Genomic DNA, 14599 nt, shown 5'->3' on the forward strand with positions numbered 1-14599 from the left:
AAAATCTGTTCATCACTGAAGGGTCAGGGGTTTTAATCCTGATAAAGAAGGTGAACTCCATGTTCTCTGTCCTGGACAGGGGTGCATCCAGAAAATGTTGGTTGGGGGGGAGTCTGATTCATTGCAATTGGGCAAATTGCTCTTTCATGGAATGACAGTGTAATATTGCCACTGATGAAAATAAATAAATTATGCTAGTAGCAAGCAACTCTTTCCTTCGTGAATGTTAACATTTAAAAAAAAATCAATTTGCAATGTAAAATATTCATTTTTAGTGTAAGCTATATCTTTCATGTTATGACCTGGGCTTCAGCTGAGGGCATTTTAAAGTATGTGGTAACCACAAAAATGTTCCCCAACATAAACTGTTTGGAAAGAAACTAGCAATAGCACAATAGCACCAGGGAATTTTTGACAGATTGGCCAGGAATCTCCAAAAACACGTTAATCTATAAGACCATCATACAGATAATAGAATTTTGTCCTACTTCTATAAACAGAGACACAGGGTATCAGGGTACAGGGATACAGGCTACAATATTATTTCTTATCATATACCTATAAAAGATACGCCAATGTGATTGGATAAAACACTAAAGAATAAATAGCAATACACCCTTTTCACGGACGGGTAATATTTTTCATACCACCCGAGTAATCAGCCAATCTGGACAGCGGAGCGGCGCCACGACGAAGAGGCGCGGTCAGAGGAACTGTGAAATACTGGTGAGTCACTATTAATAATTTCTTACGTGTCCAACCTCGTAGGTTGATCGTTAAAATTAAATTAATTAGTTCTAAAAGCCATCATAATTATTTATAGGAAAACATTCTATTTTTTTCTACTAAGGTTTGAACTTTGAGTGTTTACACAGGAGAGAAACATGAGAAAATGTTAATGCCTGTTTGAGAAAAGTGTATAAACTGTGTAGTGAGGGGTTTTACAGCCTTAAAACATCTATAATAATTGCAAAAAATAATGCTGACTACTTCGCGGATTTCGCCCATCGTGGGTTATTTTTAGAATGTAACTCCTTTTCGCGGCCTCGCAGTTTTGTGGATTTTTTTTAGTGCAATTTTGCATGCTTCTTCTTTTTTCTTTTTTTTTTTAATAGCGCATTGTGTTCTGCGTCCTTATCAGGCGGGCGATTGCTCTCACTGCCTCCGATTCGCTTACTGAGTCTGCAGGCTCGGTAAGCACCACAACGGGCCACTCACACTGCCCCCCGTCTGCTGTGCCGAGCTGCATGCAGCAACAGGTCCAGAGACTACGCTCACTGGTTTGATGCGCAGCGCCCGCTGCATGGTCTCGGTAACCGCAGCCGCAGAGCTCCTTGGCCATGACTTGGATTCTTTGCGGGTCCTGCATCCGTACCCCTGGAGGCAGTGAGCGAAGGGAGAGCATGCGCATTGTGTTCTGCGTGCATTTATCATTTATCGGTATATGATAAAATCATTATCAAGTTGTTCAGCCTCAGGGTGTATGGTTTTCTTCAGGGTGTATAAAGCCATATTCATTTGTGAACAACTTGATAACTGATAATATTGTTCAGCTTTCTTAGTTTCTTTTCTTTCTTGTTTCTCCTTTCGTTTTTTTGGCAAGATTCATCTGTTTCTGGGTGTGATTTTAGGTCCTCAACCTGTCGAGATGTAAAAATATCCATCTTGTTTGAAACCACATGACGCTGAGCTGATGCTATTTCCTTCTCACAAGAACACTAACTTAGACCACATAAAAAGATTTTGACCCATAACTATACATGGATCACCTATTCTGTCAACACTGGCACGTAAAGTGAATAGCATTATTATCTCATTGCAATGGTACCTGCCCATGGTGTAGGATATGTTAGGCAGCAAGTTATTTCAGGAAAAATAGGGATGCATAAAGATTTGTGTGACTTTGACAAGGACCAAATTGAGATGGATAGACAACTGGGCCAGAGAGTTTCCAAAGCTGCAACTCCTGTGGGATGTTCTCAGTCTGTAGTGGTCAGTACCTGCCTTCAGAACACCCCTGCCTTTCAGTGGCGGACAGGTCTGGACTGTAAGCAGGCCACGCTGAAGCCACGCTGTTGTAACACGTGCAGAATGTGGCTTGGCATTGTCTTGCTGAAATAAGCAGGAACGTCCCTGAAAAAGACATTGCTTGGATGGCAAAATGGGTTACTCCAAAACCTGGATGTACCTTCCAGCACTGATGTTGCCACCACAGATGGGTAAGTTGCCCATGCCATGGGCACTAACACACCCCCATACCATCACAGATGCTGGCTTTTGAACTTTGCGCTGGTAACAATCCGGATGATCTTTTTCCTCTTTTGTCCGGAGGACACGATGTCCATGACTTCCAAAAACAATTTGAAATGTGGACTCATCAGACTACAGCACACCTTTCCACTTTGCGTCTGTCCATTTCAAATGAGCTCGGGCCCAGAGAAGGCGGCAGCGTTTCTGGATGTTGTTGATGTATGGCTTCAACACGGAGGCGCTTTTGCTTTTTTTTTTTTTTTTTTTTTGATGTATGGCTTTTGCTTTGCATGGTACAGTTTTAACTTGCACTTGTAGATGTAGCGACGAACTGTGTTAACTGACAATGGTTTTCTGAAGCGTTCCTGAGCCCACGCGGTAAGATCCTTTACACAATGATGTTGGATTTTAATGCAGTGCCGCCTGAGGGATCGAAGGTCACGGGCATTCAATGTTGGTTTTTGGTCTTGCCGCTGACAGTAGTGTTCAGAATAATAGTAGTGCTATGTGACTAAAAAGGTTAATCCAGGTTTTGAGTATATTTCTTATTGTTACATGGGAAACAAGGTACCAGTAGATTCAGTAGATTCTCACAAATCCAATAAGACCAAGCATTCACGATATGCACACTCTTAAGGCTATGAAATTAGGATATTAGTAAAAAAAAAAAAGTAGAAAAGGGGGTGTTCACAATAATAGCAGCATCTGCTGTTGACGCTACAAACTCAAAACTATTATGTTCAAACTGCTTTTTTAGCAATCCTGTGAATCACTAAACTAGTATTTAGTTGTATAACCACAGTTTTTCATGATTTCTTCACATCTGCGAGGCATGGAGTCAACCAACTTGTGGCACCTTTCAGCTATTATTCCACTCCAAGATTCTTTAACAGCATTCCACAATTCATTCACATTTCTTGGTTTTGCTTCAGAAACAGCTTTTTTTGATGCCACCCCACAAGTTCTCAATTGGATTTAGGTCCAGGGATTGGGCAGGCCACTCCAAAACATTAATTTTATTTTTTTAGAACCAAGATTTTGTTCATTTACTAGTGTGCTTGAGGTCATTGTCTTGTTGACACACCCATTTCAAGGGCATGTCCTCTTCAGCATAAGGCAACATGACCTCTTCAAGTATTTTGACATATCCAAACTGATCCATGATACCTGGTATGCAATATATAGGCCCAACACCATAGTAGGAGAAACATGCCCATATCATGATGCTTGCACCACGCTTCACTGTCTTCACTGTGAACTGTGGCTTGAATTCAGGGTTTGGGGGTCGTCTCACAAACTGTCTGCGGCCCTTGGACCCAAAAAGAACAATTTTACTCTCATCAGTCCACAAAATATTCCTCCATTTCTCTTTAGGCCAGTTGATGTGTTCTTTGGCAAATTGTAACCTCTTCTGCATGTCTTTTATTTAACAGAGGGACTTTGCAGGGGATTCTTGCACATAAATTAGCTTTACACAGGTGTCTTCTAACTGTCACAGCACTTACAGGTAACTCCAGACTGTCTTTGATCATCCTGGAGCTGATCAATGGGTGAGCCTTTGCCATTGTAGTTATTCTTCTGTCCATTTTGATGGTTGTATTCCATTTTCTTCCACGCGCCTGTTTTTTTTTTTTTTTTCCATTTTAAAGCACTGGAGATCATTGTAGATGAACAGCCTATAATTTTTTGCACCTGCGTATAGGTTTTCCCCTCTCCAATCAACTTTTTAATCAAAGTACGCTGTTCTTCTGAACAATGTCTTGAACGTCCCATTTTCCTCAGGCTTTCAAAGAGAAAAGCATGTTCAACAGGTGCTGGCTTCATCCTTAAATAGGGGACACACACTACTATTATTGTGAACACCCCCTTTTCTACTTTTTTTTACTAATAGCCCAATTTCATAGCCTTAAGAGTGTGTATATCATGAATGCTTGGTCTTGTTGGGTGACAGCCAGGTGGAAACCATTCGGATGATTCAGACACCTTTCGGTGACTTTTCAGTCGTGTGACTATCCGAGAAATTGTGGAAGAGGTGGGCATGTCACAGCATATCCTGTGAGGCTTCAACACGGAGGCGCTTTTGCTTTTTCCGCCGTCAGCTTCGGCACAAATTTCACCGCCACTCTTTTCATGGACAAATGTTCTGTCACAGTGGAATGTGCCGAAAAAGTGCTGATGTCCACCTCTTCCGCAATTTCTCGGATAGTCACACAATGGTCCCGCATCACCACAGCATTCACTTTGGAAATGATCTGGTCGTTTCAGCATGTTGATGGCCGACCAGAGCGTGGCTCACTCTCCACCGTTGTGCGGACGTCTTTAAACCGGTTGTATCGCTTCTTAATCTGTGTGATGCCCATAGGATCATCACCGAAAACCATCTGAATCTTCCGAAAGGTTTCCACTTGGCTGTCGCCCAGTTTCTGGCAAAATTGGATGCAGCGCTGCTCCAGTCGTTCCGTCTTTTTCCTTGAAATGAAAATCCGCCGAGCGCAAAGCACACGTCCCACACAAAGGCTGCTTACCAGGAAATGACGCAGTTGACAGGCGTGAAAAAGTTCACGCATGCGCACAAAGGTTCAAGGTTTGCCCATGCAAGCACACGTGATTCAAATCCATCAGGTTTTTGCAAAAAATAAAAAGGTCCGATACTTCTCTAACAGACCTTGTAGTTTTGAGTTTGTAGCGTCAACAGCGGATGCTACTATTATTGTGAACACCCCCTTTTCTACTTTTTTTTTTTACTAATAGCCCAATTTCATAGCCTTAAGAGTGTGCATATCATGAATGCTTGGTCTTTTTGGATTTGTGAGAATCTACTGGTACCTTGTTTCCCATGTAACAATCAGAAATATACTCAAAACCTGGATTAATCTTTTTAGTCACATAGCACTACTATTATTCTGAACACTACTGTAAATACAGCAGTTGACAACCTTTTCATAGAAGTGCAGATTGACCAGTAATGATGTGTTGCATCTTAAAATATGCTGCACATTTTTCAAATCATCACATAATTTTGAAAAGTGATACCTGGTTCAATGTGGTAGGTTATACATCAGCAGCAGGTCTTAAGTCTCCATTTTAATAATAGCAGCCAAGTGCTGCCTGGATTGATAATAACATAAAAATTTCTCAAATGTCAGCTCTCCCCAGTTTCTCCATAATCTAAGCCACACACACACACACACACACACACACAGGCCACTTGGCTATTACAATATAGATTTGTACAGATGATAATCTGGACACAGCAATAAATGAGCAACAACAAAGCAGACTAAATTGTAAAATACAGCCACTTTATTAATTTAGACTCAATTTCTTTCATAGTCACTGCCAATTTTATTAGAAGAATTTAAAAATTTTATCTTACAATAAAAATAAGACTACAACTTTTATAACATGGAGCTATTGTGTTCCTATTGGCAGCACGAGCAACAGTAACGTAAATTTTGGTCCACACTTGGATTTCCTCCTCGTCTTTAGCTCTAGTAGGCATTATGGTCCATGCACATCAGCAAACACACACTAATTTGGAATCATGGAATGAGATGAAAAATGAAGATTTGCTTCCATCACTGATTTACGAATACATTGTCAGCTGAAGCCACTGAGAGAGAGAGAGAGAGAGAGAGAGAAATCAGTATATATTCATAGAAAGTTACTTTCACAACTATCCATCCATTTTCTAATTAGAACTCCATTTACAGGGAAAAAAAATGAATAAAAAAGAATTAAATACTGGACTATTAAAAGTCAGGTTCTACCAAATTAAAAATAAAGGATATTTGAAACAATTATAATAGCAAAATAAAAATAAAGCAAAACTAAATATATGCATATTCTCTCACGATCCCATTTCAACCAACAAAAGCCATATCAAATGTACATTTCAACTGTAACAAACACAATTACGCAGTTAATATTTGAACAATCTAATGTGTATTTTTCACTTTTAATTGGTAAAAATGATGTAAACTCAAGAATAGTGTTAATTTTAACACTATGAAAGTTGAATCTCAAAGATGAACAGTTTACTAAATTACAGTTTACAGTGCTTTATAAATTTTGGTCAAAATGAGTGTAGATGTAGAGCAGTGGTGGGCACAGTCCAGCTAATCCAATAGCAGATAATTATCAAAGCTAACGTTTGTAAACCCTAAAATCAAATATTTTAGTCCGTTTGTTGTGTGTTTGTAGCAGACTGGCTGCCTGTCGCTTGCTGATGACGTTATCATTAATGGTAGAACGTGATTGGCCGGTCGACGCAGGGAGCATTGTGGGTAGTGTAGTTCAGGTTCACTTTGGACGTTACAGTGACTCGTCCACTCAACACAAAAACAAAGACTAATTTTAACATTATTTTATTTCTTTGTGGCTGTAATTTAATCACCAAGACTCAGAGGGGGGAGAGGAGCTCTCATGGCGCAGCTGTGTGTACAGAGGGAGGGACTTTTCTTCACGTTTAGACACTGTTTTGGATTTTAAAAAAGGACGCATTATGTGGATTATTTATTCAGATGAATCCCACTGAAACTAACAGGTTTGTTCTGCCATTCAATGCATTAATGGACTTATTTCGGTTGTTTAAGCCGCAGGGTTCAAAGCGTGTGAAAAAAGCGGCAACTTTTAGCTAATAAATGATGGTGTATCTAATACTGAGATAAACTGTGACTTCTAATACTGTGTTTTACTGCTTTTGAAAGATAATGACAGTGTTTTGGATTTTATTTTTTTATTTATTCATTTTTCGTGTGTTCTTCATGTTTATGATCCTTGAATTTACCCAGTAGCCCCTGCGGTGCTTAAAGTGAAACTGGCTTATCAGATGCCAACAGTGTAATCTGATGTGGCCGTGTCAAAATCAATACTAATAGTTATCGGCTATCTGTAATAAAGATTTTTTTAGCAGTTTATCGGTTTATCGCCATAAAGATAATGGTTAAATGGATAAATAATGGATAAAGGATAAATGGTTGTCGAAGCTAACTTTTTGGTTAGCTGTCCCCACCACTGATGTAGAGGATGCACATCCCAAAACACCTCAGTGACAATCACACCCACTAGATACCTTAGAAATGAGCTATTATATTTTTTTATTTAAAAAATTGCTCAAAAATGTATAGATAAACACATATTATAATAATAAGTATAATAATATTGGTCAAAGCAATGGAGATATAAAGAGAGCAACATTAATACAATGGATATTTTACCTCCTTGATGTCCAGCTGAATGGTGCCATTGTTGTCTGTATCCAAAGTCTTAAAGGCTCCTGGAGGACACACGCACGCACGCACGCGCACACACACACACACACACACACACACACACACACACAATTTACTGTGAGTTTTCAAAGTTTCAGAGACAACACAAAACAATGAGTGAAACACAACCATTTAACCAAAACCTACCATCCCTGCTTCTCAAGACCAGACACTACAGTAGTGTTCAGAATAATAGTAGTGCTATGTGACTAAAAAGATTAATCCAAGTTTTGAGTATATTTCTTATTGTTACATGGGAAACAAGGTACCAGTAGATTCAGTAGATTCTCACAAATCCAACAAGACCAAGCATTCATGATATGCACACTCTTAAGGCTATGAAATTGGGCTATTAGTAAAAAAAAGTAGAAAAAGGGGGTGTTCACAATAATAGTAGCATCTGCTGATGACGCTACAAACTCAAAACTATTATGTTCAAACTGCTTTTTTAGCAATCCTGTGAATCACTAAACTAGTATTTAGTTGTATAACCACAGTTTTTCATGATTTTTTCACATCTGCGAGGCATTAATTTTGTTGGTTTGGAACCAAGATTTTGCTCCTTTACTAGTGTGCTTGGGGTCATTGTCTTGTTGAAACACCCAATTCAAGGGCATGTCCTCTTCAGCATAAGGCAACATGACCTCTTCAAGTATTTTGACATATCCAAACTGATCCATAATACCTGGTATGTGATATATAGGCCCAACACCATAGTAGGAGAAACATGCCCATATTATGATGCTTGCACCACCATGCTTCACTGTCTTCACTGTGAACTGTGGCTTGAATTCAGAGTTTGGGGGTCATCTCACAAACTGTCTGTGGCCCTTGGACCCAAAAAGAACAATTTTACTCTCATCAGTCCACAAAATATTCCTCCATTTCTCTTTAGGCCAGTTGATGTGTTCTTTGGCAAACTGTAACCTCTTCTGCACATGTTTTTTTATTTAACAGAGGGACTTTGTGGGGGATTCTTGCAAATAAATTAGCTTCACACAGGCATCTTCTAACTGTCACAGCACTTACAGGTAACTCCAGACTGTCTTTGATCATCCTGGAGCTGATCAATGGGTGAGCCTTTGCCATTCTGGTTATTTTTCTATCCATTTTGATGGTTGTTTTCCGTTTTCTTCCACACGTCTGTTTTTTTTTGTCCATTTTAAAGCATTGGAGATCATTGTAGATGAACAGCCTATAATTTTTTGCACCTGCGTATAAGTATTCCCCTCTCCAATCAACTTTTTAATCAAACTACGCTGTTCTTCTGAACAATGTCTTGAACGTTAGGGGACACCTGATTCACACCTGTTTGTTCCACAAAACTGATGAACACTCTAACTGAATGCCACACTACTATTATTGTGAACACCCCCTTTTCTTTTTTCTTTTTTTTTTTACTAACAGCCCAATTTCATAGCCTTAAGAGTGTGCATATCATGAATGCTTGGTCTTGTTGGATTTGTGAGAATCTACTGAATCTACTGGTACCTTGTTTCCCATGTAACAATAAGAAATATACTCAAAACCTGGATTAATCATTTTAGTCACATAGCACTACTATTCTTCTGAACACTACTGTAAATGGCTCTGCTCTCTTTCTTTTTTTTTTCTTTTAAGATATTTATGTGTACCTATTTATACACTACTGGAGTTCACCTTGGATTTGGAATGTATAATAGAAGATATATCTTACTGAATTTTCATGACAAATGACTAACAGAACAAATACAATGTAAGGATACTTGACCACGACATTTCAAACACTTGACTTCATAGACACCAACAGTAGCATTTTTCCCCCAAACATGTCTACTACAAACAATATGCAAATCAAAACATTGCATTTATGATGCAGATGAATGAGGCAGTTCAGCTATGTGTGGCATCAGGGGACAACAAAGTGTACTTCTTGGACACCTTGTGAAATTTAATCTTGATCCACAACTCAACAAAAATATAAACACAACACTTTTGGTTTTGCTCCCATTTTGTATGAGATGAACTCAAAGATCTAAAACTTTTTCCACATACACAATATCACCATTTCCCTCAAATATTGTTCACAAACCAGTCTAAATCTGTGATAGTGAGCACTTCTCCTTTGCTGAGATAATCCATCCCACCTCACAGGTGTGCCATATCAAGATGCTGATTAGACACCATGATTAGTGCACAGGTGTGCCTTAGACTGTCCACAATAAAAGGCCACTCTGAAAGGTGCAGTTTTGTTTTATTGGGGGGGATACCAGTCAGTATCTGGTGTGACCACCATTTGCCTCATGCAGTGCAACACATCTCCTTCGCATAGAGTTGATCAGGTTGTCAATTGTGGCCTGTGGAATGTTGGTCCACTCCTCTTCAATGGCTGTGCGAAGTTGCTGGATATTGGCAGGAACTGGTACACGCTGTCGTATACCCCCGTCCAGAGCATCCCAAACATGCTCAATGGGTGACATGTCCAGTGAGTATGCCGGCCATGCAAGAACTGGGACATTTTCAGCTTCCAAGAATTGTGTACAGATCCTTGCAACATGGGGCCATGCATTATCCTGCTGCAACATGAGGTGATGTTCTTGGATGTATGGCACAACAATGGGCCTCAGGATCTCGTCACGGTATCTCTGTGCATTCAAAATGCCATCAATAAAATGCACCTGTGTTCTTCGTCCATAACAGACGCCTGCCCACACCATAACCCCACCGCCACCATGGGCCACTCGATCCACAACACTGACATCAGAAAACCACTCACATACACGACGCCACACACGCTGTCTGCCATCTGCCCTGGACAGTGTGAACCGGGATTCATCTGTGAAGAGAACACCTCTCCAACGTGCCAAACGCCAGCGAATGTGAGCATTTGCCCACTCAAGTCGGTTACGACGACGAACTGGAGTCAGGTCGAGACCCCGATGAGGACGACGAGCATGCAGATGAGCTTCCTTGAGACAGTTTCTGACAGTTTGTGCAGAAATTCTTTGGTTATGCAAACCGATTGTTTCAGCAGCTGTCCGAGTGGCTGGTCTCAGATGATCTTGGAGGTGAACATGCTGGATGTGGAGGTCCTGGGCTGGTGTGGTTACACGTGGTCTGCGGTTGTAAGGCTGGTTGGCTGTACTGCCAAATTCTCTGAAATGCCTTTGGAGACGGCTTATGGTAGAGAAATGAACATTCAATACACGAGCAACAGCTCTGGTTGACATTCCTGCTGTCAGCATGCCAATTGCACGCTCCCTCAAATCTTGCGACTTCTGTGGCATTGTGCTGTGTGATAAAACTGCACCTTTCAGAGTGGCCTTTTATTGTGGGCAGTCTAAGGCACACCTGTGCACTAATCATGGTGTCTAATCAGCATCTTGATATGGCACACCTGTGAGGTGGGATGGATTATCTCAGCAAAGGAGAAGTGCTCACTATCACAGATTTAGACTGGTTTGTGAACAATGGTGATATTGTGTATGTGGAAAAAGTTTTAGATCTTTGAGTTCATCTCATACAAAATGGGAGCAAAACCAAAAGTGTTGCGTTTATATTTTTGTTGAGTGTAGAAGAGCCATGAAAAATCCTCCATTCTCAGTTAAGGCATTTAGAACTCAGAGGGCAACCTGATAGCAGAACTTGAAAAGCTGAGTGAGGATTTTCAATATTTGTGTGACTGTCCTGGATCAAGACCAAGATCCAGACTATCAATGACTTCCCTGACCCGGCCACCAGAAGTGTATCTGTGTGTTTTGACAATGTTGAACTTGTAAAGACATTCACTTATCACAGCTGTGCATGTCCTCCCTCAGCACATCCATAAACCTCCTCTTTGGCCTCCCTCTTCTCCTCCTGCCTGGTGACTCCATCCTCAGCATCCTTCTCCCTATATACCCTGGGTCCCTCCTCTGCACATGTCCAAACCATCTCAGTCTCGCCTCTCTGACTTTGTCTCCAAACCGTCACACCTGAGCTGTCCCTCTGATATGTTCATTCCTAATCTTGTCCATTCTCGTCACTCCCAAAGAGAATCTCAACATCTTCAGCTCTGCCACCTCCAGCTCCGCGTCCTGTCTTTTTGTTAGTGCCGCCGTCTCTAAACCGTACAACATAGTTGGTCTCACTACTGTCTTGTAAACTTTCCCTTCACTCTTGCTGATATTCTTCAGTCACAAATCACTCCTGCCACCTTTCTCCACCCACTCCACCCTGCCTGCACTCTCTTCTTCACCTCTTTACCACACTCTCCATTACTTTGAACAGTTGACCCCAAATATTTAAACTCATCTACTTTCACCACTTCTACTCCTTATAACTGCACTATTCCACTAGGCTCCCTCCCATTCACACACATGTACTCAGTCTTGCTTCTACTGACTTTCATTCCCTTCTCTCCAAAGCACATCTCCATCTCTCCAGACTAGACTCAACTTGCTCTCTACTCTCACTGCAAATCACAATGTCATTTGCAAACATCATAGTCTATGGGGACTCCTGTCTGATCTCATCCGTCAATTTGTCCATCACCACTGCAAACAAGAAAGGACTCAGAGCTGATCCTTGGTGTAATCCCACTTCCACCTTGAATGAGTCTGTCATTCCGACTGCGCATCTCACCGCTGTCACACTATTCTTGTACATGTCCTGCACTACCCTAACATACTTCTCTGCCACTCCAGTCTTCCTCATACAATACCACAGCTCTTCTCTTGGCACCCTATCATAAGTCCCCAAACACACAATGTAACTCTTTCTGGCTTTCTCTGTACTTCTCCAACAGTATTCTCAGAGCAAACATTGCATCTGTAGTGCTCTTTCTCAGCATGAAACCATATTGCTGTGCACAGATCTTCACCTGTTTTCTAAGCCTAGCTTCTACTATGCTTTCCCATAACTTCATGCTGTGGCTGATCAACTTTATGCCTCTGTAGTTACTGCAGCTCTGCACATCACCCTTGTTCTTGAAAATAGGAACCAGCACACTTCGTCTCCACTCCTCAGGCATCCTCTCACTTCCAAAATTTTATTTAACAATCTGGTTAGAAACTCCACTGCCATCTCTCCTAGACATTTCCATGCCTCCACTGGAATGTCCTTTGGACCAACTGCCTTTCTACTCTTCATCCTCTTCATAGCAGCCCTCAGTTCTTCCTTACTAATCTCTTGTACTTCCTGACTTACTCTCACCACATCATCCAGCCTTTTCTCTCGCTCATTTTCTTCATTCATCAGATCTTCAAAATATTCCCTCCACCTTCTCAGCACACACTCCTCACTTGTCAGCACATTACCATCTGCATCTTTTACCACCCTAACCTGCTGCACATCCTTTCCAGCTCTGTCCCTTTGTCTGGCCAATCGGTACAAGTCCTTTTCTCCTTCCATACTATTCATCTTCTTGTACAGCTCACAATATGCCTTTTCCTTTGCTTTTGTCACTTCTCTTTTCACCTTACGCTGCATCTCCTTGTACTCCTGTCTACTTTCTTCATCAATCCGACTATCCCAAAACGTTTTCACCAACCTCTTTCTCCTTAAGCTTTCCTGGACCTCTTCATTCCACCACCAAGTCTCCTTGTCTTCCTTCCACTGTCCAGATGTCATACCCAGTACTGTCCTAGCTGTCTCCCTCACCACATCTGCAGTACTTTTCCAGTTGTCCAAAATTGCTTCCCCTCCAACCAGTGCTTCTCTCACCTGCTCGCTAAATTTCACACAACAGTCTTCCTCCTTCAGCTTCCACCATCTGATCCTTGTTGAGCTCTCACTCTCTTCTTCTTCTTTACCTCTAAAGTCATCCTACAAACAACCATCCTATGCTGTCTAACAACACTCTCTCCTGCCACCACCTTACAGTCTCTGATTTCTTTTAGCTTGCATCTCCTATAAAGAATGTAGTCCACCTGTGCTCCTCCCTTTTCTTAAAGTAGGTGTTCACCACAGCCATTTCCATCCTTTTTGCAAAATCAACTATCATCTATCCTTCCCCATTCCTATCCTTGATACCATATCTACCCATTACTTCCTCATCACCTCTGTTCCCTTCACCAACATGCCCACTGAAGTCCGCTCCCATCACCAGTCTTTCATGCTTGGGCACACTCTCCACCACCTCATCTAACACACTCCAGAAATCTTCTTTCTCCTTCATCTCACAACCTACCTGTGGGGCATATGCACTGATGATATTCATCATCACCCCTTCAATTTCCAACTTCACACTCATCACCCTGTCAGACACTCGCTTAACATCCAACACACTTTTAACGTACTCTTCCTTTAAAATGACCCCAACATCATTTCTCTTCCTGTCCTCACCATGGTACAACAACTTGTACCCACCGCCGATGCTCCTGCTCTTACTTCCCTTCCACTTGGTCTCTTGCACACATAATATGTCTACCTTTCTCCTCTCCATCATATCAGCCAGCTGTCTCCCTTTACCAGTCATACTACCAACATTCAAATTCCCCACTCTCATTTCCACCCTTCTAGTTGTTTTCTTCTCCCGCTGTTTGTGGAAACGTTCTCCTCCTCTTCTTCGTCATCTTTGCCCAGCAGTAGCCCAATTTCCACTGGCACCCTGTTGGGCAACAGCACCGGTGGCGGACGTTGTTAACCCGGGCCTCGACTGATCCAGTATGGAAATTTGATTCTTGGTCTGCATAGTTGGGTTGGCTTGTTTTATGCCTGATGCCCTTCCTGGCGCAACCCTCCTCATTTATCCGGGCTTGGGACCGGCACTCAGAATGTACTGGCTGCACACCCCATGTGGCTGAGTCGAGCCGCTGCTCCTCCACGTCCAAAGGAGCCAGCTGAGGTGGCTCGGGCATCTTTTCCCGATGCCCCCTGGACGCCTCACTGAAGAGGTCTTCCGGGCACGTCCCATTGGGAGGAGGCCCCGGGGAAGACCCAGGACATGCTGGAGGGACTACGTCTCTCGGCTGGCTTGGGAACGCCTCAGGGTTCCCCCGGAGGCGTCTGTTTCTGATTATTGTCTGTTTCTGTTTATTCATGTTTATGTATTATTCTGTGTTCTTGGTCTTGGTTCTTTATTGTATTCTTGGTTCTCTCTTGTATTGCATTTTCGG

At 41.8% G+C, this 14599-nt stretch overlaps 1 protein-coding gene across 1 annotated transcript in view; it reads right to left on the reverse strand.

Moving 5' to 3' along the window:
- Positions 1 to 5535: 5535 nt before the first annotated feature.
- Positions 5536 to 14599, reverse strand: part of capns1b (calpain, small subunit 1 b) — a 57350-nt gene continuing 48286 nt past the window's right edge. Inside the window, exons 10-11 of the mRNA XM_034168211.1 lie at positions 7470 to 7528; positions 5536 to 5863 (exon numbers count right to left, since the gene is read on the reverse strand). Of these exons, the coding sequence (XP_034024102.1) occupies positions 5837 to 5863; positions 7470 to 7528 (86 nt within the window). The 3' untranslated portion in view covers positions 5536 to 5836. The remainder of the gene's footprint in view (positions 5864 to 7469; positions 7529 to 14599) is intronic.

This window comes from Thalassophryne amazonica, chromosome 4 (genome assembly GCF_902500255.1).
Source record: "Thalassophryne amazonica chromosome 4, fThaAma1.1, whole genome shotgun sequence".
Classification (NCBI taxonomy): domain Eukaryota; kingdom Metazoa; phylum Chordata; class Actinopteri; order Batrachoidiformes; family Batrachoididae; genus Thalassophryne; species Thalassophryne amazonica.